Below are 26,253 nucleotides of genomic sequence, written 5' to 3'. Positions count from 1 at the left end.
TCAAAAAAATACACATTAAATTTCAGCCAGGCATGGTGGCTCACACCTGTAATACTAGCACTCTGCGAGGCCTAGGCAGGTGGGATCGCTTGAGATTAGGGGAGCTTAGGAGTTCAAGACTAGCCTGGGCAACATGGCAAAACCCTGTTTCTAAAAAAAACCAAAAATTACCTGGGAGTGGTGGCATGCACCTGTGGTCCTAGCTACTCAGGAGGCTGAGTCAGCAGGACGGCTCGAGCCCAGGAGGTCGTGGCTGCAGTGAGCCGAGATTGTGCCACTGCCCTCCAGCCTAGGTGACAGAGTGAGACCATGTCTTTAAAAAAAAAAATTAAATTTCATTACTCAAATAGGTATTTATGGTGTACTATTATTACATGAAAATAGCTAAATTTGCCAAACAATATGCATCATATATTCCTTTTTAAAAAGGCAGACATATAATGGAAAAGAGGCCTAGAATGAGACATTTACAGTTCAACACTGTTATTTCTAGGTAATAGGAGTACAGGGGAATTTTTCCTTTTTGTTGTGTATCTGCATGTTCAAATATTTTGTAGTGAATATTTATCACTTGTATACTTTTTTTTAGAGAGACAGGATCTCATTCTTGCTGCCCAGGCAGGAGTGCGGTGGCACAATTATACCCTGGCTTTTTTTTAATTTATTTTTTGTAGAGATGGGGTCTCCCTGTGTTGCCCAGGCTGGTTTCCAACTCCTGGCCTCAAACGACGTATACTTTTTTAAAGTTAGAAAAATAATCTGTTAAGACAAAAGACAAATCACAGACAAACCATGTTACCATTATATTTAGCATGCACACCAAATTAAATCTTAAATAATTGAGACATTTATGAAAACATAAAATTCTCCCTAATTCTACATATTATCTGTCAATCGATATCCCTTTTCCCTATCTCAGCAACTTTTCTGCCAATCAAATCTTCAATTTATTTATTTATTTTTTATATTTTTGAGACGGAGTCTCGCTCTCTCGCCCAGGCTGGAGTGCAGTGGCGCGATCTTGGCTCACTGCCAGCTCCGCCTCGCAGGTTCACGCCATTCTCCTGCCTCAGCCTCCCCAGTAGCTGGGACTACAGGCACCTGCCACCACGCCTGGCTAATTTTTTTTTGTATTTTTTAATAGAGACGGGGTTTCACTGAGTTAGCCAGGATGGTCTCAATCTCCTGACCTTGTGATCCGCCTGCCCCAGCCTCCCAAAGTGCTGGGATTACAGGAGTTAGCCACCGCGCCCAGCCTTCTTCAATTTTTTAAAATAATTCACACCAAAAGTGTCTGCTGTTGCTAGTCTGTATAGCCTACACAAGTCATCTTCACAGAATAAAGACATTTCATTTGCTTTTTCGAGTCCAGTGTGACAATGAACTATATTAATTTAAAAGATGAGCTGACTGGGACTAGGAGTCAATCTGGAAATTAGTAACAGAATATTTAGTGATATAACTGATGTAGGGGTCTAGTCCTGGCTTCAGTATCATCAGGATATACAGAGCCAACTGACATACTTGTAAAATACATACCACCTCTAAACCATACTGCTATAAAGAACTCTATCTTGAATTGAGACAGAAAAACAGAGAGGCTGAGGTGTACTAACATGAAGTAAGGCTCCATAATCCATTAAATTTTTTTTTTTTTTTGAGATGGAGTTTCACTTTTGTTGCCCAGGCTGGAGAGCAATGGCGGGATCTCGGCTCACTGAAACCTCCACCTCCCAGGTTCAAGTGATTCTGTTGCCTCAGCCTCCGAGTAGCCGTGTGCCACCAGGCCTGGCTAATTTTTGTATTTTTAGTAGATGTTGGCCAGGCTGGTCTCAAACTCCCAACCTCAGGTGATCCGCCTGCCTTGGCCTGCCAAAGTGCTGGAATTACAGGTGTGAGCCATTGTGCCCAGCCATAATACATTAAATTTTAAGTGATCATCTCAATCTCAAATACTATTCAAAAACAGATGTCAATAAATTTTTCTGACTAATACTACAAAAGCTTCAATTTCAAATGAATTCCTGTGTCAAATTCTCATCAGCATCTACCATCTGGGTACATTTTTTCGAATCCTAGTAATCTAATATTAAACTTAAGGTACGCCCAAAATAACTGTATTGTAACCTAAGATAATTTTTCCTTTTAAACAAATACATGTGGTCAAAATAGCTGCAGTAAAGCCAAATGCTCCTGGGACACTGAACTAGTGAATTATTTAAAGAGAGTTCTTGGGACAACAGTTCACCTAAAATACTGGTTTTAACATTATTTGAAGCTCTTGGCAAGGTATTCTTAGCCCCCTCATACCTAACCACTCTTGTGCTGTGGGAAGGTCACCAAAAGAAGCAGAAGAGTCAGCAGCAAGAACAGAGGCACATACGGACTTTTCGAAAATGTTCCCTTAATATACTGTAGCCAGTAATGAACTTCATTTAAATCTAGCTTGGTTTATATCTAACCCGTTTTATATTTCCTGAGCTTGGTGTCAAAGTAATCACATTACCTCTGCATAATTTAGGTCTCAGAAAGGAAGCATGACAATTCTAAGAAATACAGAAATCCAAAGAAGAGGTTAAGAGGTCTTCTATGACAATATTTATAAGATAGGCTGCCTGTCTCCTGGCAACTTGGAAACGTTAAATTCGATCATCCCCCACCACAGTAAAAGATGATAGTGCAAATAAATTCCAGCCTTCTTAGAAACGCCAATTTTCACTTTGATAAGGAAAAAAGAAACACTTCTATGTGAAGAGTTTGCTCCATTAAAATTCACTACTTTAGAGTAGTGTACTTTTTTCAATTAAAAAAAAGAAAAAGAAAAACAATTTAAAACACCATTATGACTATGGTATAATCCCAAGACCTCACTATACAGGCTTCCCACTCTGGCTTATTTCTATAATGCTGGTGTTAAGATTAGGCTCCATCAAGAAAGCTGTTTAAAACAAAACACTGCAAGGTAGGGGGATTGGGGGGAGAGGAAATCACCTTCAAAAAGAGGTATTTAGTGACCGCCATCTGCATGAATAATAACTTGCTGAACAATGGAATTCTTAAATATACATCTTTTTACACTTCGGGGGCAACAAGTCAGGCATTCACTAACAAGTGGAGGAACACGTGCTCTAGAACTAGAGTGTACTATAAAATTCATTACTTGGTTCCAAAACTTATTTTTAAGATTCCCCTTTTCTGTCCCTGGGAACTCTTCTGTGCAGCCTCCCTGCCATGTCCCTGGAGCTCAGGGATCTTCGGGCTTTTTCCTGACACTTTCTGAAAGAATACGTAGCATTGTCACTTTGGGGTTAGAGTTGGAAAGATGCTCAGTCTCTTCTATCAACTGGCCAGTGGAAGCCTGAGTCCCATTTAACTGTCACAGAATCTGGGTTGTAGGGGATACTCAGAGAGACAGATCTGGGAACTTCTGCTCTCAGTACACGGAGATGTTGGGCAAGGATAGAAGGGATATCCTTTGAGTGACTGTGATAGATAATAAATAGCTGTTGGACACTAGATTTTTTTTTTCCTGTCATATAATTTCTGTTAAAATTCTGATCAATTTTACTAACCTTCAAATATGATTTTATTTTTAATTTTTTTAATTTTTATTTTTTTGAGACAGAGTTTCACTCTGTCACCCAGGCTGGAGTGCAGTGGTACGATCTCGCTCACTGCAACCTCTGCCTCCTGGGTTCGAGTGATTCTTCTGCCTTAGCCTCCCAAGTAGTTGGGATCACAGGCATGTGCCACCATACCTGGCTAATTTTTGTATTTTTAGTAGAGATGGTGTTGTGCCATGTTGGCCAGGATGGTATCAAACTCCTGATCTCAAGTGATCCATCTGCCTCCACCTCCCAAAGTGATAGGATTACAGGCATGAGCCACCACACTCGGCTGAAATATGATTTAAATGGCATTTTTTCCAAATAGAGCTATACAATTACCTACACAGGCCATATAAAGTAGAGTTTAATACACAACTACCTATAACTACCTATGCCTCCATCACTAAGAAATAAATAATCCAATCACCTGAGAATTCAGATGACCTTTCACTTTCTCACACCCAGAGTGTGCCCTTATTCTTGTCCTGATTACCTTTTCTCCTCTCTATGTGCTGAGCAGACTAGAATGGCTCCCCAGAAGAACCCTAAAACTCTTCCATTGTTCCCACTTCAGATATATCACAATCTGCCATGGTACCTTTGGCCTTGATGACCTTCAATTTAAAAAAAACATTTATTTACAAATAGGTGCTACTAAGGTTTTGTTCTCAAGTCACACCTGTAATCCCAGCACTGTGGGAGGCCGAAGTGGGCGGATCACTTGAGGTCAGCAGTTTGAGACCAGCCTGGCCAACATGGTAAAACCTCATCTCTACTAAAAATACAAAAATCAATCAGGTGTGGTGGTGTACACCTGTAGTCCCAACTACTCGGGAGGCTTATGCACCAGAATCGCTTGATCCTGGGAGGTGGAGGTTACAGTAAGCCAAGAGCAAGCCACTGCACTCCAGCCTGGGCGACAGAGCGAGATTCTGTCTCAAAAATAAATAAATAAATAAATAAATAAAATAAGAGGGTTGTTTCCCCTCCTTATCACCTTCCTCTGTATCTAGGTACTATTGGTATTAAAAATAAATATGACATTTTTATGAATCTCCAACACAGAAATCATATATAGTTCTAATTCTAATAGAAACAAACTTGAATTTAACAAGTTTAAGACATTATACCCTACAGATTTAAACTATTATTTGAGTCCAAGAAAGCTTCATCACTGCCCTCCTCGCTAAGTAGTTCTAAAATGAGTTGTTTTTCAGTAATAGCAGAACTGGGGCTAGGATTAGGGATAAGCAAGGGGCAACATTTATAACTGTAGCAAATGGCAGGACCTAAAGGCACTTAAAAGTCATTCTTGGATTCTCTATATTCACTAAGAATGGGAGAACAACAAAAAACCCTACACTAAACAAAACCCATAAATCCTTATGTATAAGAAAAGGTATCCACATATACCTCAGAATTCATACAAACAAAGCACATGAAAAATAATGCTGAACTATCCAGTGAGTCTATAAAGTTGCAAGTATTTTCATTACTTCATTTTTTTTTGGTTTGGTCCTACTCAAACAGCAAGAAAATTCTTGTAAGTTTCAAGTCCCTTCCTTAAGTTATTAAAAATAAGTATCAGAAAGTTCTGGGTCAATGCCTGAACTCTAGCTTTAAATGTTATTTACCAATTCTATCTTAGAGTTAATTTCTAAAACTTTTTCCTTAAAATCTAATTTTTAAAGCTCTCATTACCAGCCCACTACTGCATCGTCCCTAAATCCTACCAAAACAAGACGGTATAATTACAAAGCACATTTCTTTTGGCAAACAGCTGAGTATGCTATTTTACTGTTGTTCAGAAATAATCATTAAGTTTGTGTGGCCTGTACATTTACTTTATATATTGTAAATATAAACTCTGTCATTCTAACATCACCAAATTATTTACATTCAAGAAAAATTCTCTAATTATTAATTAGGAGAAGATATTTTAAGTAATTCTGACAAGAGAAACTAAACAATAAAAAGGCAACCCAATTATAAAATGGGCAAATGATTTGAATAGACATTTCTCCAAAGAAGATATACAAAAGGCCAGCAGACACAAAATGCTCAATATCATTAAGTCAGCAGGAAAACATAAATCAAAACCAAGACTCAATACCACTTCATGCTTACTAGGATGGCTATAATCAAAAAGACAGACAATAGCAAGTGCTGAGTATGTGGAGAAACGGCAACTCTAATACACTGCTGGTGGGAATGCAAAATGGTGCAGCTGCTGTGGAAAAGTTTGGCAGTTCCTCAAAATAAGTTAAACACAGGCTGAAAACACACTGGCTCAGCCTGCAATCCCAGCACTTTCAAGAGGCTGAGGCAGGAGGATCACTTGAGGCCAGGAGTTTGAGACCAGCCTGGGAAACACAGCAAGATCCTGTCTCTACTAAAAATGTAAAAATTAGCCGGGCATGGTGGCACACCTGTGATCCACCTACTCAAGAGGCTGAGACAGGAGGATCACTTAAGCTGAAGAGTTCAGCGCTTCAGTAAGTCCAGTCCAGTCTGTTGCTCAGTCTGAGCAACAGAGTGAGATCCTGTCTCAAACAAAAACAACAACATAGATTTATATTAACATCAAGCAATTCCACTCCAAGGTATATACCAAGAGAACTGAAAACAAGTTCATACAAAAACTTGTACATGAATCTTCACAGTAGCATTATCCATAATTGCCAACAATGTTCATCAACTTACGAATAGATCAACAAAATGTGGCATACCTGTACAATGAAATATTATTCATCCAAAAAAAATGAGGTACTGACACATGCTGAAACATGAATGAACCTTAAAAACATTATAGTACAAGAGGCCGGGTGGAGGTAAACCCAGCATTTTGGGAGGTCGAGGCAGGCGGATCATGAGGTTAGGAGATTGAGACCATCCTGGTTAACACGGTGAAACCCTGTCTTTACTGAAAATACAAAAAAATTAGCCGGGTGTGGTGGGGGGCACCTGTAGTCCCAGCTACTTGGGAAGCTGAGGCAGGAGAATGGTGTGAACCCAGGAGGCAGAGCTTGCAGTGAGCTGAGATTGCACCACTGCACTCCAGCCTGGGCGACAGAGTGAGACTCCATCTCAAAAAAAAGAAAAAAAAAAATTATAGTACAACAAAGAAGCCAGTCACAAAAGGCCATATATTGAACGCTTCCATTTATTATAAAATGTCCAGAAAAGGCAAAATCCATAGAGACAAAGTATATCAGTGGTTGCCAGGGGCTAGAGAAGGGGGAGCAACTGACTGCAAATGGGTCCAGGTTTCTTTTTGGGGTGATAAAAAAATGTTTTAGAATTAGGCAGTGATAATGGTTTCACACCTTGTGAATATAATAAAAACCACTGAATCGGATGGGCGTGGTGGCTCACACCTGTAATCCCAGGCCAAGGTGGGTGGATCACGAGGTCGGAAGTTAGAGACCAGACTGGCCAAGATGGTGAAACTTCGTCTCTACTAAAAAGACAAAAAAAATTAGCTGGGCGTGGTAGCACGCACCTGTAATCCCAGCTATTTGGGAGGCTGAAGCAGAGAATTTCTTAAACCTGGGAGGTGGAGGTTGCAGTGAGCTAAGATCGTGCCACTGCACTCCAGTCTGGGTGAAAAACAAGACTCCATCTCAAAAAAAAAAACACCAAAAAAACAAAAAAAACCCACTGAATCATACACTTTAAAAGTATTTTCTAATTTTTAAAAGCAAACCTATATAAACATAAATTTTATTTAAAACAAAACATTCCTCCAAGTATTATTCTCCGGCTAAATAAATGTCCATGCCCCTCAATGGGAAGGAATGGGTCCTGATCATACCAATATACCCAGAACTTAACACAGAACACACATGTGTGAATGAATGAAAACAAACAAGAGGAAGAGCACACTGAATTATAAACTACTTATAGTAAAAAAAAAAAAAAATCCTTAATGTTCCCTTTTCCTGAAAAGAAGAATTATTAGGATCAAGAGGAAAAATATCACTTTTTTCCTACTTCAAGAGTTTGAAAAAGATGACTTTTTTTGTTGCTCTTGTTTTTTATGAGATGAAGTCTCGCTTTGTCACCGAGGCTAGGGTACAGTAGCATGATCTTGGCTCACTACAACCTCCACCTCCCAGATTCAAGCGATTCTCTTGCCTAGCCTCCTGAGTAGCTGGGATTATAGGCCCCTGCCACCACACCTGGCTAATTTTTGTATTTTTAGCAGAGACAGGGTTTCGCCATGTTGGTCAGGCTGGTCTTGAACTCCTGACCTCAAGCTATCCACCCGCATTTGCCTCCCAAAGTGCTAGGATTACAGGCGTGAGCCACTGCACCCAGCCAAGATATCTTTTAAAAACCAAATCTTCGGCCAGGTGCGGTGGCTCACGCCTGTAATCCCAGCACTTTGGGAGGCCGAGGCAGGCAGATCACGAGGTCAGGGGATTGAGGCCATCCTGGCTAATACGGTGAAACCTCATCTCTACTAAAAATACAAAAAATTAGCCGGGCGTGATGGGGTACCTGTAGTCCCAGCTACTCGGAAGGCGGAGGCAGGAGAATGGCATGAACCCGGGAGGTGGAGCTTGCAGTGAGCCGAGATCGTGCCACTGCACTCCAGCCTGGGCGACAGAGCAAGACTCCATCTCAAAATAAAGAAAAAACAAAAAACAAAAAAACTTCAAGTTGCTCATGCAGAACCAAAAAAAAAAAAAAAGGAAAGAACCCACCAAACCAATCACCAGATTCAGACTATCCTCAATATCTCTCACAGAAAAGATAAATGCAAATCCTCTTAATAGCAAAATGAAAACACATTTAAAAATCAAAATTTGCCAAAAGTGAAGTAATCAGAATAATGCTTTAAAAAGTCAATACAATAACAGATGAAAAGAATACCCTAATTTTGCAGTAAATCCCCTCAGAAAGGCTAACCGTTTGTAAAGCTTTCTATTTAAAATTTTTGTGGTTATCATCACTGTTAATATGTATCAATATAACTGATGAGTACAACTTGGTTTGGAAAGAGAAAATGATTTATGTTAGAATGAGTCCTTAGAAATGAAAGCACAAATACTGTGACCTACGATCATCAATTTTGTGGGGTTTTTTTCTGATCTTTCTATTCTTTACGTAGGTCCAAGTAACAAGTAAAGGCATGCCATCCAAAGAGAAACGCAAGGAACTAGGAGAAATCAACCCTCGTCCCTGAAGGCACTAATTAGCCAACCATGGCTATGGTAGTAGCGAGCACCAGAAAATTATCATCAACCTGCCAACCCCTGGGATCTGTGTCTGACATCCAAGTACTTCTAGTACTGATGGCTCCACCAATATATCGCCAAGCAAATAATCCTGTGTTTTCTGACACCCAGCTTGAGAAAAACCTACAGCCAAGAGCCTTTGAGGTAAATGGCAGGCCCCCGATGGGTCATGATCTTACAAAGACTAGGGAAATAAGGAGGGACAATTGTTCAATATTTCCAAATAGCATTTTAATAGCAAGTCTCTCTGCTCATGAACATATAGGATTTTAAATTAAGAAGTAGCATCTACACAATTTATAACCAGTTCATATCCTCAGTAATGTGAGTTCTTCCTTTTCTCCGCTTCTTGGTTCCATAAGAAAATTCAGGCTTAGTTCAGAGCTCCAGGGCCCATTTGAGAAGGATTTAAAGCCCTAGAGAAAGACAAGTTGAAAAGGAGACTAAGCACCTGGCTCCCTGACTTTGACAGAATAGCAGGAATCGGTCATCTTTTGTTTACAGAGTAAACAATACTAAAAATAGTGGCTGTATCAGACTCATTTTAAAATAATTTATATAAAATCTAGTCCATAATTTAAACGCAAAGGTGGTAAATACATTGTTTTAACCCCCCACCACCCCATATGTAGATTTTATCTAAGATATGTTAAAGCTCTAAAATAGAAACATAGAAGCAGAAACAAGCTCCTAATTATTTGTCATTTAAAATGATACATTAAGTAGCCCCTTCCAAAGGGGAAAAAAAAGTCACAACAGACCATGGACTACAACTGGCATCTATTCAAGAATTATTTTATGGCTGGACGTGGTAGATCACACCTGTAATCCCAGCATTTTGGGAGGCTGAGGTGGAAGGACTGCTTGAGCCCAGTTCAAGACCAGCCTGGGCAACATAGCAAGACCCTGCCTCTTAAAAAAAAAAAAAAAAAAAAAAGAATTCTAGATTTCAAGAACAATTTTAAAAAATCATTTGTTTGGGCCAGGCAAAGTGGCTCATGCCTGTGATACCAGCACTTTGGGAGGCCAAAGTGGGAGGATTACTTGAGGTCAGGAGTTTGAGACCAGCCTGGCCAACATGGTGAAACCCCATCTCTACTAAAAATAGAAAAATTAGCTGGGTGTGGTGGCACGCCCCTGTAGTCCCAGCTACTTGGGAGGCTGAGGCACGAGAATCACTTGAACCTGGGAGGTAGAGATTGCAGTGACCTGAGATTACCCCCACTGCACTCTAGCCTGGGCAACAGACAAGACTCTGCCTAAAAAACAAAACAAAACCAAAACACACACACAAGAACTCTACTATTCATTCAGAAGACACCATCAGGAAAATGAAAAGAAAATCCAAAGAGAGGGAGGATATGCTTTTCAGAAAATGGACTTATATCCAAAATACATAAAGAACTTCTTAAAATCGGGCCGGGCGCGGTGGCTCAAGCCTGTAATCCCAGCACTTTGGGAGGCTGAGACGGGCGGATCACGAGGTCAGGAGATCGAGACCGTCCTGGCTAACCCGGTGAAACCCCGTCTCTACTAAAAAAATACAAAAAACTAGCCGGGTGAGGTGGCGGGTACCTGTAGTCCCAGCTACTCAGGAGGCTGAGGCAGGAGAATGGTGTGAACCCGGGAGGCAGAGCTTGGAGTGAGCTGAGATCCAGCTCACTGCACTCCAGCCTGGGCAACAGAGCGAGATTCTGTCTCAAAAAAAAAAAAAAAAAAAAAAAAAAAAGAACTTCTTAAAATCAATAAGGAAGCCATTCAATAAAAAAAGGGACAAGACTTGAATAGACATTTCACAAAAAAAGATATCTAAATGGCCAATAAACTTACAAAACAGTGCTCTATTTCACTAGTCATTATAGAAATGAAAATTAAAACCACAGATGATGACCAAAATAAAAAGCAGAAAATACCAAATGTTATCGAGGATATATAATAAACAGAACTCTCACACTACACTACTGATGGGAGTATAAACCTGTACAAGTACTTTAGAAAACTTTGCCAATATCAACAAAAGATGAATTTACACATATCCAGCAATTCCACTCCTAGTTATATGTCCAACAGAAACATTTACATATGATACCAAAAGACATATAAGGAGGGGCAAAGCAACAGTATTCATAAAACTGGAAATTACTGAAATGCCTATCTACAGTAGAAGAGGTAACTAAATTGTGGTATTTTCACAAAATGAGACAGCAGTGTGCATGAACAAACTGTAACCCACATGGGTAAATTTTGCAAAATCATGTTAAGCAAAAGAAGCCAGACTCAAAACAGTATTTACTGTATGATCAGGTTCATATAAAGACTTTTTTAAAGAACAGACAAACTAAACATACCAGTGAGTATGCCCTGGGAGGAGAGTGACTGGAAAGGCCCTGAAGGGACCTTTTGGAGTGCTGGTAATTCTGTTTCTGGATTTAGTATGCTAGAGTAGAGCATACTAGTTAGCTGTGCAAGTTCAGTTTGTGAAAATTCATTGAGCTGCACATTTATGATTGTACATGTTTTTATACATATATCATACTTCGCTAACAATTCAGAAATGGGAATAGAAAAACACTGTATGAGGAATAGTGATGATGCAGACTGTGAGCCCTCTGTGGACTGAGACCTTTGCATGGTTTATCAATGCATTCACCCCAGCACTTACCAGTGAGTGGCACAGCATGGATACATTAGTGAGTGTTGGCCAAAATAGGCATGGAGGTGGATTTCTAACAGAAACTTACCTGAAGAAATAGCAGCTATTCTTAATACCATCTTAACTTACCAGTTCACATCTATGAAAAGTATTCATATTACTTTACAAATCTCCAAATAAATTCACAGGCTATGCATGTAGCCATACACACATGACTGCTATAACTGTAGAGAGGACAGTGATGATGGTTTCAGGAATGGAGAGTGGCAGTTATGGTATCCCCATCACTACTTAGCACAAGGAGTGCATTTTAAACATGGAAGAATTGAGGAGAAACGTGGCCTTACAAAGCAACTAAGGCAAAAGCAGCTCTCTCCTACTGACTGGTCTAAAAGAATACGTGTAAAACAAACAAACTTTCAAAAAAGATTGCTATGATTTGGATGGTAGTCACAGGTCTCTGATTTATTATTATTTTGCATAAGGTACATATATACTCTGTATCCTTTCATATGCATCCATAATTTCACAATAAAAATGAAAAGAATAGTATGGCTCTATAGTTACCAATTTTAAAAAGAAATAACAGAAAAGAAACACCAAGGGAGAAACAGACATCTCCAACCTTTATCTCTTTAGAAATGAGCAGTGTTTAACATTTAGTATTCAATCTACAGCACTTAGCAATAAGTGCTCAGATGTTCAATTAAAGTTTATATATGAAGGAAAACTTATCTTGATCACAATGTAATTCCTACAATATTGTTTCTTCTAAAAATAACCAATTGGCATATCCCAAAAATGGAATATTCCACATTGAAAAGGCAGTGAAATCAAATGTAGACACTGAAAGACAGTGACAGAGCCATGCCTAGAACCCAGGCTCGCATGTTGACTGCAGCCTGCTCAGCTCTGATAGTGAGAAGTTCCAAAAGTTATGCTTGCTTATTAGCCTAGAGTAGAGCATACTCAGGCAGACATTATGGGTGGGAAAAGGTATTCTATTCAGGAGAGTCCACCTTGATTCAGGCCTGGTCATGAGGTCCTCTCTTCCTGCAAGAACAATGAGAGCCAAAAAGTAGGTACATCGAGCATTTAATACCTTTCCTATTAAACTATCATCACAGAATGTTTCGTTCTACAAGTATTCAACTGCTAGGTTAATTTAACAACACTCATTAAATGTGTCAGGCCACAACTGATGTGGGGTCTGGGGACAGAACAGTGACTTGGCTGGTGTTTTTGGCCTCACTAAGTCTGCAAGTTTAGCAAATGAAACACAAATAAGTAATTACAATTACTGTATAATGTCCAATTAAAGATTAGACACTTGAGTCTTATTCCTCCTGAAACCCTCTTAAATATAAATGTGAGTAAAATGTTGCTTGTTTAAAGACAAAAAACTTACAAGCAACAGAAAAGGAAGCAGCAATTAATTTCTGAAAGCTAGAAGCGGGATGACAAGTGGTAACTGACTTAGCAGACCCAAGAAAGCTAAATCCTAAACCAGAAAGCCAAAAAACAACTGTTTTGTATCCCCCAAAAGCTCAAGAACGGTAGCACCAGGTACTGCTAGAAGTAGAAGTGAAAACGAGATTTATAAACAGAAGAGATTGGGCACGTTCAGGGTGGTATGGCTGTAGACGAGATTTATAAACATAAAGTTAGTTTGGGCCGGGTGCAGTGGCTCATGCCTATAATCCCAGCACTTTGGGAGGCCAAGGCGGGCAGATCGCCTGAGGTCAGGAGTTTGAGACCAGCCTGACCAACATAGTGAAACCCCATCTCTACTAAAAATACAAGAATTAGCAGGGCACGATGGTGCATGACTGTAATCCCAATTACTAGGGAGGCTGAGGCAGGAGAATTGCTTCAACCCCGGAGGCAGAGACTGCAGTGAGCTGAGATCGTACCACTTCTAGCCTGGGCAACAGAGCGAGATTCCATCTCAAAAAAAATAATAATTATTATTATTTGATAACAAATAGCTAAACAAACACTGAATTCTATAGAGAAAGGACTGTGATGATTAAAGGAACCTGGGTTTTATCTGTAGTGCTTTCAATTTTTATAGGATTGTATTTCATAGTTAATCAAAATTTAACAATGAGTCTAAGATGAATTCGGTAATAGATAATGAGCGTTATACTATTCTTGCAACCTTCTCTAAGTTTAAAATTATTTCTAAAAAAAATTTTCTTTAAAGGTACTTTAAAAAGAAAGCAAACATGATCATTAGAAAATTTGGAAAATAAAGAGAAATCAGTCCTACCATTTTTCGTAAAATGCGTTGTTTAAAAGGAAAAAATAAGACAGTATGCATTTGTGAAAATTTGTAGAACTTGATAGCACAAAGAAAGAATCTTAAGGCATGCAAATTTTTAAAATCCACTTAGATGGCTGGAGGATGTATGCAAAATGTGACAAAACAAGATAAGTGTATTATAAATGTTTGAAACAACCTCACTCAAGTGGGTGGAGGAACAGGTGCTGACCTAAGGAACATTTGGAAATAAGTAGAGTTTTTAAGACTAAAGGCAAAAGGAACTGTACATACGCTTTGTCCTGCAGTGGTTATAATACTATTTCCCACAGGGGTGTGGGTTAACAATTCTGATACAACTTACACATGTATATCAGAACTGAAGAATTATGTAAATGGATGGTGGAAGTGAGCCAGGTTTCTCAATGTTGGAGTGGGAGTTTATAGATAAGGGGAGTAGGCTAGAGCGACCCATATGGTAATAAATTAGAGGTGGAGATACTAGTATGAACTTATGTTCAGCTTAATATAGATAGATGGTACACACAGAAATAGTTACAGATGTGCGTACCCACAGATTAATATACAGACATATATAGTTCCTTGCTCTGTCAGCTTAGAAGGCCTAAAAGTAATGACACCCTAGTAGCAAGGAGCACAGATCTTGGTTTGTAGTATTATTTTTCAATAAAAGGAACCTCGGCTCCTTGGAAAAATGCCTGATTCTAGGATAGTGCAGGAAATATATAAGACGAGCCTAGTGCCAAAATGTATGGAAGTGGGTTAAAAAAAAAATCCACAATGATGGAGGTATGCAATTTAAGTAATAAAATAAAACAGTTACTGGATTATAATTAGAAGAATAAAATATTTATGAGTCTATACAGATATAAACACTAAACAAATTATCAGAGAAGAGACAAATGTCCCATGCAGGAAAATTCCAAATAATTCATGTCAATGCTTTGCCCTCAGCGAGGTGTTACATAACTCCCCACTCCTTATGTGTGGACTATGTATAGTGACTTCCTTCCCAAGAGTAAGTATGGAAAGAGGGGTAACAAGTATCTTTACAGAAGAGAAAACTGACAAACACTACCTCAGCCAGGTGATCAAGGTCAATGTCAACAATGATAAGTCATGCTGACGGTGTACATTCTTGATATGATGTGAAGAGAACAGCACTTTACTTGTGGTCTGCCCCCAAATCCACAACCCCAGTCTAATCATGAGAAAAACATCAGACAAACCCCAATTGAGGAACATTATACAAAGACCTGACCAGTACTCCTCAAAACTGCCAAGCTCATCAAAAACAAGGAAAGTTGGAGAAACTCACAGCCAAGAGGAGCCTAAGGAGACAGGACGACTAAATGTAACGTTACCACATTATATCATCCTGGATCCTGGATGGGATGCTGGAACAGAAAAAGGACATTAGGTAAAAACTTAGAAAATCTGAATAAAGTACAGACTTTAGTTGATAACAATGTACTAATATTTGTTCAATAATTGTGAAAAATGTACCACACTGATACAAGATGCTAATAGGGAAAGGTGGGCATAGGGCATATAGAAACTCTCTACTGTCTTCTGTGTTTCTGAAAAATTCAAAATGTTTCAGCTGGGCGTAGTGGTGTATGCCTGTGGTCCCCGCTACTCAGGAGGCTGGGGGGGAAGGATCGCTTGAGGCAAGGAGCTTGAGGCCAGCCTGGGTAGCAACATAGCAGGAACCCATCTTAGGGGAAAAAAGTTTCAAAAAGTAAAGTCAAGGCCAATGTCAACAATGATAAGTCATGTTGACAGTGTGCATTCTTGATATGATGTGATGAGAGCAGCACTTGTGGTCTATTTGAAAGTACAGATTTATTTAAAAAACATTTAAAGCGAAGGAAAGGTTAAGAAGAAAGCCTGAAGATGCAGGGCTGCAGTGAGTCGAGATTGCGCCGCTGCACTCCAGCCTGGGTGACAGAGTGAGGCCCTGTCTCAAAAAAAAAAAAAAAAGCTTGTAGAACGCACACCAAATTTGAGGAGCAGTTACAGCTCTGGGAAGAGATAGGAAGGAAAGGGAAACCAAGTTTTTCTTTAGAAAGTTACTGTCTGAATCTAGCACATGAAGAATGTATTACTGTATAATACAAAATGTTTAATTCTAAACACCACATTTAAGCATTGAATGATAAAGAAAATGAAATCATTATTAAACAGGCACCATTCCCTAAGCCCTTATATCTCTATTCATAAACTGTCCAGTCTCCAGACAGACCTCCAACTTGTATTCAAGCCTCTGATTATGGTAACTACTAATTAATATGGCTGAGATAAACTAATTTAAAAGACAAAAACAGAAAAACTATCAAAGATTATGCTAAATTGCTCAGGGATAAGAAATATATTACACATATGGGCTGGGCACGGTGGCTCATGCCTGTAATCCCAGCATTTTGGGAGGCAGAGACAGGCAGATCACTTAAAGCCAGGAGTTCGAGACCAGCCTGGACAACATGGTGAAATCCCGTCTCTACTAAAAATACAAAAATTAGCCGGGCATGGTGGAATACATCTGTAATACCAGCTACTCGGGAAGCTGAGGCACAAGAACCTCTTGAACCCGAGAGGCGAAGATTGCATTGAGCCGAGATCTCACTACTGCACTACAGCCTAGGTGACAGAGACAGACCTGTCTGAGAAAAAAAAAAAGAAGAGGAGAAAAGAAAAGAAAAGAAAAGAAAAATACATATGAAGGTAGGCTGGGTATGGTGGTTCACACCTGTAATCCCAGCACTTTGGGAGGCCGAGGTGGGCAGATCATTTGAGATCAGGAGTTTAAGACTAGACTGGCCAACATGGTGAAACCCCGCGCCTACTAAAAAAACAAAAATTAGCCGGGCATGGAAAGAAATATACATATGAAGGGAACCGCATTAATCAATAAGAAAATATTTCACTAGGAATGTTCTTAAACTTGATCAGTGCTAGTATTTAGGACATTTAATATAAATTATGTTATTCAGAAAAATAATGAGTAAGCCTTATTGTAAGAGCAGGATGTGCTAAGTGTTATCAGGTTATACTTGCTTTACTACCGTACTTGATCAAGTTAATAAGACATATCACACAGTCATCCGTCAGTATTTGGTGGGAACTATTTCCAGGACTCCCCACAGATACCAAAATCTGAGGATGCACAGGCCTCTGACATAAAATGGTATAGTATTTACATATAACCTACCTCATGTACTTTAAATCACCTTATAACACTTAATACAATGTAAATGCTACGTAAAATAGCTGTTATAGTGTATATTTTACTTGTATTATTATTTATTATTGTATTGTTATTTTCCCCATTTTCAATCCACAGTTGGTTGAATCTGCAAATGTGCAACCTGTGGATACCCAGAGCCTACTCTGACTCATACCCCCACCTAGTCAACCACTAGAAGCAATTACCACTGGAAAGTATGTCAAACCCAAAAAATTTCATACATGATATTTGCCAGTTGCCTAGCTTATTGGCAACAATGACTTGAGAAAAAGATAAACCATCAAGCCAATTTTCAGTACGAATGGAACAGAAGTATTAAAGTTGCTTTATCTAAATTGTCCATTATTATAAGAATATAGGCTGGGCACAGTGGCTCACACATGTAATCCCAGCACTTTGGGAAACCGAGGCAGGCTGATCACTTGAGGTCAGGAGTTCAAGACCAGCCTGGCCAATATGGTGAAACCCTATCTCTACTAAAAATACAAAAAATCAGCTGGGCGTGGTGGCAGGCACCTGTAATCCCAGCTACTGGGGAGGCTGAGGCAGGAGAATCGCTTGAACCTGGGAGGCAGAGGTTGCAGTTAGCCAAGATCGTGCCACTGCCCTCCAGCCTGGGCAAGAAGAGTGAAACTCTGTCTCAAAAAAAAAAAAAGAAAAGAAAAAAGAATATAATTCTTCTAAGCTATTGTACTTGCTCAAAGATAAAATAAGAACATTTTAAGAAACCAAAATAATTATTTTAAAGCCCTAAAAACAAATAAATCTGAGGATGTCACTTGAATCTCTTTGAGCCTTTTTTTCTTTCTTAATAAAAATAGGAAGTTACTCTCATGGTAGGATTTACTTTATACCCTAGCATAAAATAAAGAAATATAATTGATGTCTAGCATAAAACAATTTGAAGTTATGTGCAGTCAAACTACTGGTGGAATCAGCTTAGAGCAAAATTCCCTAGAGCAGTTCAACTGGGCCTTGGTTTCTGCCTAAACCAGGAAGCGGTGCCCTGTTTTCAGAACACAGTATGATTAAGCCAAACAAATCTTGCCTAACAAGTGGTCACCCATGGGATCAGGTAAGAAAACAAGGATAGATTAACAGGAATCTATCACTGCTACAAAAAAAAAAGGATGAGGCTTGGTAAGAGTGAGACCAATCAATACAAACGACAGTTAGTTATGGATCCACAGCCCGACACTGACAAATCCTGTTTCCACACTCCTCACAGATTACAAGAGAGCTCTCATGATATATTCCTCAAGTGATATCTTCTTGAAGTATCACACCATTTGTTTTCTTTTAAGAGTTACACATATAAACATTTATCAATATATGATTTCTAGGATTCGTTTCAAAATAATGTGGTGAGTAAAAATGAAATAATATTGGCCATTCATTCACAATTGCTGAAGCTAGGTGATGGTGCAGAACCTTTCTTATACTACTCTATTATTGTATGTGTTTGAAATTTCCATAGTAAAAGTTGAAAACGTAAACATCATGAAGAAATTACTCCTACAACTCAACAATGAAACAAAAAACTCAATTCGAAAATAAGCAAAGAACTTGAATACTCATTTTCTCTAAAGAAAATATCAATGGCCAATAAGCACATAAAAAGATGCTCAACATCACTAACTATTAGGGAAATAGGGATTAATACTGCAATGAGATACCACTTCACACCCATTAGATGGCTACTATCAAAAAAACAAAAACAAGAGAACAAGTATGTTGAGGATATGGAGAAATTGGAATCCTTATACATTGCTGGTGGGAATATAAAATGGTGAAGCTGCTATGGAAAACAGTATGGGAGTTCCTCGAAAACTTAAAAATAGAATTGCTATATAACCCAGCAATTCCATTTCTGGGTATATCCAAAAGAACTGAAAGCAGGGACTTGAAAGATGTTTGTAGACTCATGTTTTTTATAGCAGCATTACTCACAATGACCAAAAGGTAGAAGCAAACCAAGCATCCATCAACAAATGAATGCATAAACAAAATGTGGTACATATATAAAATGGACTATTACTCAGCCTTAAAGAGGCAGGAAATTCTGACACATGCTACAACATGGATGAACTCTGAAGATATTATGCTAAGTGACATATGCCAGTCACAAAAGGACAAATGCTATCTAATTCCACTTATGAGAAGTACCTAGAGTAGTCAAATTCACAGAAAGCAGAATGGCGGTTTCCAGAGGCTGGAGGAGGGGGGGAAAGGAGAGTTATTGTTTAATGAATATGGAGTTTCAGTTTTGCAAGGTGAAAAAGTTCTGGAGACGGACTGGTTTCACAACAATGTGAATATACTTAATGCCACTAAACTATATACTTAAAAACGGTTAACATGGTAAATTTTATATGTATTTTACCATAATAAAAAGTTTTCAAAGGAATAATGTATCCGTCTTCCTAATATTTTTATAAATTTTCTTTGATCACTGACCATGTAGACCACAAATACAGCAAATAACTTAAGAAACTCTGACATAACCTAAGAGGCATTCTGTGATATAATTATAACGTCTTTTGAAACTGAAAAATAAGCAAAAAAGCCACATGAGCACTATTCATTCCTTCCTCCAGGATCATTACTTCATCTAATAATTTAACATGAATATGGTTTGACCTATCAGAGATGAAATTCTTACGCTCATCAAAATATTCCTCCATAATCCTGAGAGAATTTATCCAAAACTATACCATTTCAAAAGCTGCTCTACAATGTCATCAAACTATAATACAGAGTATTGGTGATGCTTACAAATGGGCAACTTCTTTAGCAGGTAATGAGGCAAGTCCAGAACTAAGCATTCTGTAATCTGTTTGAACCTACATGGCAGTGTCATCATCACCCACTTACATTGAATTGAAATCCAAGTATCCTAAAATACTTGGAATGAACTGGCAAAATTCATGCACAGATCTACTGCAGAAGATCTGCGTTCATCTACGGATGAACGGGAGTTAACGTCCTCAGAGAGAGAAACACGCAACAGGTTTCTCAGCACTCAGTATGGGTCTACTTAGGTCTTTCTAAAACAGTGCTTCCATACTGTCTGAGACACAGTCTCAGTTTCAAAATGAAAACAAACAAACAAACAAACAAACAAAAAAACAAAATAATGCCACAGGGAACCTATAAACCAAGCCTCTTTTTTTTTTGGGGGGGGGGGGGGGCAGAGTCTCGGGTGGGCAGAGTCTCACTCTGTCGCCTAGCCTGGAGTGCAGTGGTGCAATCCTGGCTCACTGCAACCTTTGCCTCCCAGGTTTATCCTGCCGCAGCCTCCCGAGTAGCTGGGACTACAGGCACCCGCCACCACACCCAGCTAATTTTTTGTATTTTTAGTAGAGACAGGGTTTCACCATGTTAACCAGGATGGTCTTGATCTCCTGACCTCATGATTCACCCACCTTGGCGCCTTTGTTTTTTTTAAGACAGAGTCTTGCTCACCCAAGCTGGAGTACAGTGGTGCGATCCCGACTCACTGCAACCTCTGCCTCCTGAGTTCAAGTGATTTTCCTGCCTCAGCTTTCCAAGTAGCTGGGATTACAGGTGCACACCACGCCGTGCTTTTTTTTTTTTAGATAGAGTCTTGCTCTGTCGTCAGGCTGGAGTGCAGTGGCACGATCTTAGTCCACTGCAACATCTGCCTCCTGGGTTCAAGTGATTCTCCTGCCTCAGCCTCCTAAGAAGCTAGGACTACCGGTGCATGCCACCACTCCCAGCTAATTTTTGTATTTTTAATAGAGATGGGGTTTCACCGTGTTGGCCACGATGGTCTCAATCTCTTGACCTCGTGATCTTCGTGATCTGCCCACCTCGGCCTCCCAACAAGTGCTGGGATTACAAGCATGAGTCAACTTGCCTGGCCGTTTTTCGTTTTGTTTTGTTTTGCTTTTTTGAGACAGAGTCTCACTGTGTCGCCCAGGCTGGAGTGCAGTGCACAATCTCGGCTCACTGCAACCTCTGCCTCCCAGGTTCAAGCAATTCTCCTGCCTCAGCCTCCCAAGTAGCTGGGATTATAGGCGAGTGCCACCATACCTGGCTAGTTCTTATATTTTTAGTAGAGACAGGGTTTTGCCATGTTGGCCAGGCTGATCTTGAACTCCTGACTTCAAGTGATCTGCCCGCTTTAGCCTCCCAAAGTGCTGTGACTACAGGTGTGAGCCACCGCACCTGGCTGAGCCTAGCCTTTCTGCATAGTCTGTCACTACTATGCTAAATTCAAGTTGTCCACATATTACGCTACCAATAAAAAGACTATAAAGACAAAACTGTGTTTGCATTTATGAATCATACAGTTTTCCATTACATTTACTTGGTGAGAAAACTAGCTCAATTTGATTAACCAGATCAAATAGAAGTCAGAACAGCCCTGTGTGACAACCAGAGTATCATGTTCCTATCAAGTTGCCTGGACAATTCACCATCATTCTATAATTCAAAAGCCTTTTAAATATGTATATTCTCTGACCAGGCATTTCCATGTCTAGTAATTTATGCTAAGGAAACGGCTGAAGATGTATGTAAAATAAGTTTCAGTCAATGAAAAAAACTATAAACATTCTCAGTGACCAAAGATAGGCAATTAGTTAAATTACGATTCATCCATACAATTACATGCCATACAGACATTAAAAATATTTTATATAGAAAATGTTAATAACATTGTGTGAAGAACATTACAAAATAGAAATATGAACCCATTTCATTATTTATCTAGTATGCCTTTGTAGATACATGTGAATGATACACATATGCAAATGTATGAATGCACATGTCTGAGAACAAGATACACATGAACACGTGCAAAAGTATGTGCAAGTATGATCAGGGGCTCATAAAACTGCACACGAATGTACAAAGATATGTCTGTACATGTATATATGGGTACATAAGAGAATACATACGCATGTGCATATATCTGCTAATGCATACACCTATATTTGGACTGTGAGCCTGTGTTTTAAGTAGGTGAGTGTGTGTATATCCTTGTAATCACTACTTAGCAGCTTGTGACCTTGAGGCAAGTTACTGAGCCACTTTCAGTCTTTGACAATGAGAACAAACCCTGGTTCATAAGGGTTTGGTATGGATTAAATTTTTTTAAAAAATGGACGTAAATTACTTAGTACTGTGATTGTGGCATAAAAAAATCAATATTAGCCTTCCTGCATTCCTTATCTGTACACACATACACTGACCTATAACATAGCTATAAACCCACAAGAATGCACATTAAAATATTACCTTCGGTTATCTAGTTGGTTTTTGTTTAGGGAAGGTATTGCAGTTTTTGGGCTTTCATCTTCTACAATTTTTCTAGGAAGATTTTTTTTTTTCGTTTTTTTGATACTTCAATTCTGCATAACTAAAAAATATTAAATGCCACACTAAGGAATACATGATTTTGACACTCCAGCAATTTTTTTGTATTCTAGCAGTATATCGGCATTACCTAATAGCTCAAGAAGATGGCAGTACAAAGAAAAACCACAGTTCTTCTGCTGGTTCGCCTTATCCAAGTCAGGATGAAAAGGATGAAATCAGATGACAGTATACAGTATGGGTGATTTGCAAACACTGTTTGCAAGTCACTTTGCAAAGATGTCACAGTTAAGTGACATCTGTTATTCCCATTTTATTAAAGCAGTAAGGAACCCACAGGCTGCCCAAGGTCATACAAAAAAAAGCATGTGCTAGATCCATGTGCTCTGAAAAGATCTAAGGATTAACTGCATTGCCACAATTTGGGCCGTGTTTATAAAACCAAGAAGCGAAATTCTTAACTAGTCATTTTAGGAGTCCAATCCTGAGTGGGGGCGGACTGCAACACATGGCTGATTATAGCAAAACAAACCAGTAACCAGCCGCACCAGGGTTAATCTACGTTTTCATCGTACTGGCTTTCCTTATTTCTAAAATATAAAATTGTAGATCGTCTAAGATAGGACATTTTATTTGATAAAAGCAGGATTGACATCTGTATGCACCGAAACCATGTGAAACATGACAAACACAAGCCGTTATTTGCGGTTCCAGGCAACATCAGTTTACCACCTGGCTCAATTCCCACAATTACGATATGTTAGATTAACATTTCTAAAAATCCTGCAGAAGGTCTCTAAATTTCCTGGGGGAACTTAGCTACAGACGGGGAGTGAAACAAGCAGCTCTTTTCCCTGGGGCCTCAATTTATAAATCAGACCCGAGAAAATGATCCAATCATTCCCTATACATTTCCTCCTCAGCTATGCCATCAAATCTCTTCAAACGTCACTTCCAAGCATTTAAAATACAACCGGCACACGCCCTGCAGACTTCATCGTAGCCCTCCCTTTTGGGGCATCACCACAGCCAAACATCGCCTCTTCCAAATCTACTGCAAACTGCGGGTTTGTCTCTTGCTTCATTTTTTACTTTTGTCTTAAAACGGAGGCGAGGGGGAAGGGTTTCGACAAACTAGGCTCTGAAACCCTGAGCAATAGCATCTTGCTGTGGGGAGCTATCGGCAGCAGCAGAGATTTTAATCTTTTCTCACCACCCAGTTTCCGTTTCTTGCTTTTTTCTTTCTTTCTTTTCCAATGACATCAAACCAAAGGTGGAAAAACGAAAAACGAATGCCTCAGATCGATGCCGCCTATGGGTCTCGGGTTCTGACTCAGGGACCCGCCCGCCCTGGGAAATGCGGGAAACGAGGCCGGGAGGAGGGCTTTCCACCGCCGGAGTCCCACCCGGGGTCGCAGAGGGGCAGGCCGGGCCCGCGGCAGCCTCGAATCCGAGCCCGGGGCCCGACCCGCCCCTCCAGGCCCAGCGCGGCCTGCCAAGCCCCGGCGTCGAGTTGGCCGCGGGCCGGCCCGAGAGGCCTGAGGCGGCCAGCGGACAGGGCAGAGCCGGGGGACGGAGTCCGGGGCGGGACTTGGGCGCCGCTTACCTGCTGGTACCGGCTGCCACAGGCCGGCTCGACCGCCGCCAGCGCCGCCAACGCCAACGCCATGGCGCAGCCGGCAGCAGGGAAGGAGAGCGAGCGAGCAAGCTAGCTAAATGGGCGCGGCCGCTGCGGCCTGGGAGCGCTGGGAGGCCGAGGGGGACGCTCCTTGGGTGGGTCTCGATGGCCGCCGCTGCTCCCGGGCGAGACGATCCTCTCAGGCTGTAAGCGCCGCCGCCGCCGCCGCCGCCGAGGCTCCGACGCGGCCCCTGGGGAAGAGGCGGAGACTACGACGGCGACGCGACGCCGCCGCCCCGCCCCCGACTCGCGCCGCCCTGCCCGGCCCGGCCCGGCCCGGCCTACCCTAGCCCTGAGCCACCGCCCAGAGGTGCCCCGGCCCGGGTGTAGTTGCTCCGACGACCTGAGCCTCCGAGGCTCAAGTGTTGTATTCGATTCCACTAAAAACGAATTACTAACAGGCCAGCCTAAAGAAAGGGCGATGGTGCTGATGAGCACCTCGAGCCAAGCCCTGAGCTTCACTTACGTGCCCTCATCCAGCCTTCAGCACAACCACCCTGACACAGGAACCACAGCACCATTCTCCAGGTCGTTGGCAACCAGAGAGGTTGACAATCTTCACAGCAGCGACCTGATCCCTGGTGTCTGGCAGCAGAATCGTGGTTCTTATTCACTCCCTTCTTTTATCTGCAATACTCATAAACCAGGGGTCAGCCAGCGACAGGGAGGGGGCAAAATCCGGTCTGTCACCGTGACTGTGAAAAGTACGTGAAATTCAAGTTTCAGTGTCCATAAATAAAGTTTTATTGGAACACAGCAGCACCTTTTTGTTTATTATGGCCTGCAAACCCTAGAATACTTGCTATCTGACATTTTACAGTCAATGTTTGCTAACCCTAAATCCTTGAGAACTGCTTGGATCTCAAATGCTACTTAGGGTGGATGATTATAATAACATCCTCATGTTTATGCAGTTCTTTAGTATTTTAACAGCCTCATCTGCGGAATCAGAAACCATATTTTCCAAAACAGTTCCCTGAGTCGGTGACTTGGAAGTCAAAACTTGAAGGGTTTGGCCATGCTAAAGGCTTTCCCGGCCACAGGAACAGGTGCAAAGGGTGGTCCAGAGAGAGATTGCCTTGTGGAAGAACAGAAAGGATGCTGGCATAGCTGCCATATAGGAGATACAATTATCAGTGTTTCACAGATGAGGAAGTTATGCCCAAAGAAGTTAAATATCTCACCCAATGATACAGAGCTACTAAGCGGTGAAGCTGGAATACAACTCCAATAAGCCAGCTTTCTTAACCAGTATTGCACAACTAAATTATAAGCTTTGTGAAGACAAGAGTATTTGTCTTTTAAATCTTATTACCTCCCAATGGCATCTAGCACAGTATAGTTATATAGCAGGCTTGCAAGCTTTGTTTCTTTCACACCCAGCCATCTGCAATTGCTTCTACCCACATGTCCTACAGAGAAAAAAAAAATCTTCCATCTCTGAAGCTTGTTGCAATTCCCATTTCTTCTTCATTGCCTTTCCAAGTTGGCAGTGTAGAGGTTGTATTAATATGATTATTGTCTTAGCTTCTAATTTTGAAGTTTAGTTAATTATGTATTTTAAAAGAGAGCAGTGTTTCAAACACACCCTGAGGTTTCTGTATATATGAGAAAATTGTAATCAATAAAAACTCTAGATGTTTACCATCTTCACTTTGAGTTCTCTCTCAGTATCCAAACTTCTCCATATCTGTCGCTATTTCCAAGTATTAGTCTCACATATTAACATGCTGGAAGAGTGAACAAATGTAGCAACATTCCAAGCTCTGAAGTCTATTTAGAGGCTCCTTACTCTGTCCCTCAGTTGTTGTTTTTAATCCAGAAAAACAACCTTTAAATGTAATCAGGTACAGTGAATCAAACGTAATGTCCTGCCATGTAGTCTTGTATAAAGGGTGCAAAAATCTAATTTGAAATTTTTAAAAATTTCAGCAGTGGAAAGTAGAAATCCAGACTTCTTTGTCCAGATTGTCTAAATTTGCATGTAAGAAATAATAAAAAAGAATTTGTCCGCTGGGCACAATGGTTCACATCTGTAATCCCAGCACTTTGAGAGGCTGAGACTCGAGGATCACATGAGCCCAGGAGCCAGGAGTTTGAGACCAACCTGGGCAACATAATGAGACACAATCTCTGGAAAAAAAAAAAAAAGAAAGAAAGAAAGAAGAATTTGTCAGCCTGCCACATACGGCGATTG

General features: G+C 40.4%; 1 protein-coding gene across 2 annotated transcripts in view; it reads right to left on the bottom strand.

The window, feature by feature from the left end:
• NDFIP1 (Nedd4 family interacting protein 1) overlaps positions 1-24,528 on the bottom strand; it is a 47,688-nt gene extending 23,160 nt beyond the window's left edge. For both annotated transcript variants that reach the window (XM_025389382.1, XM_025389383.1), the window contains exon 1: positions 23,985-24,528. In XM_025389382.1, the coding sequence (XP_025245167.1) occupies positions 23,985-24,047 (63 nt within the window). In that variant the 5' untranslated portion in view covers positions 24,048-24,528. The remainder of the gene's footprint in view (positions 1-23,984) is intronic.
• Positions 24,529-26,253: the final 1,725 nt, after the last annotated feature.

Source organism: Theropithecus gelada, chromosome 6 (genome assembly GCF_003255815.1).
Source record: "Theropithecus gelada isolate Dixy chromosome 6, Tgel_1.0, whole genome shotgun sequence".
Classification (NCBI taxonomy): Eukaryota; Metazoa; Chordata; class Mammalia; order Primates; family Cercopithecidae; genus Theropithecus; species Theropithecus gelada.
This window is presented reverse-complemented; position numbering and strand designations above follow the sequence as displayed.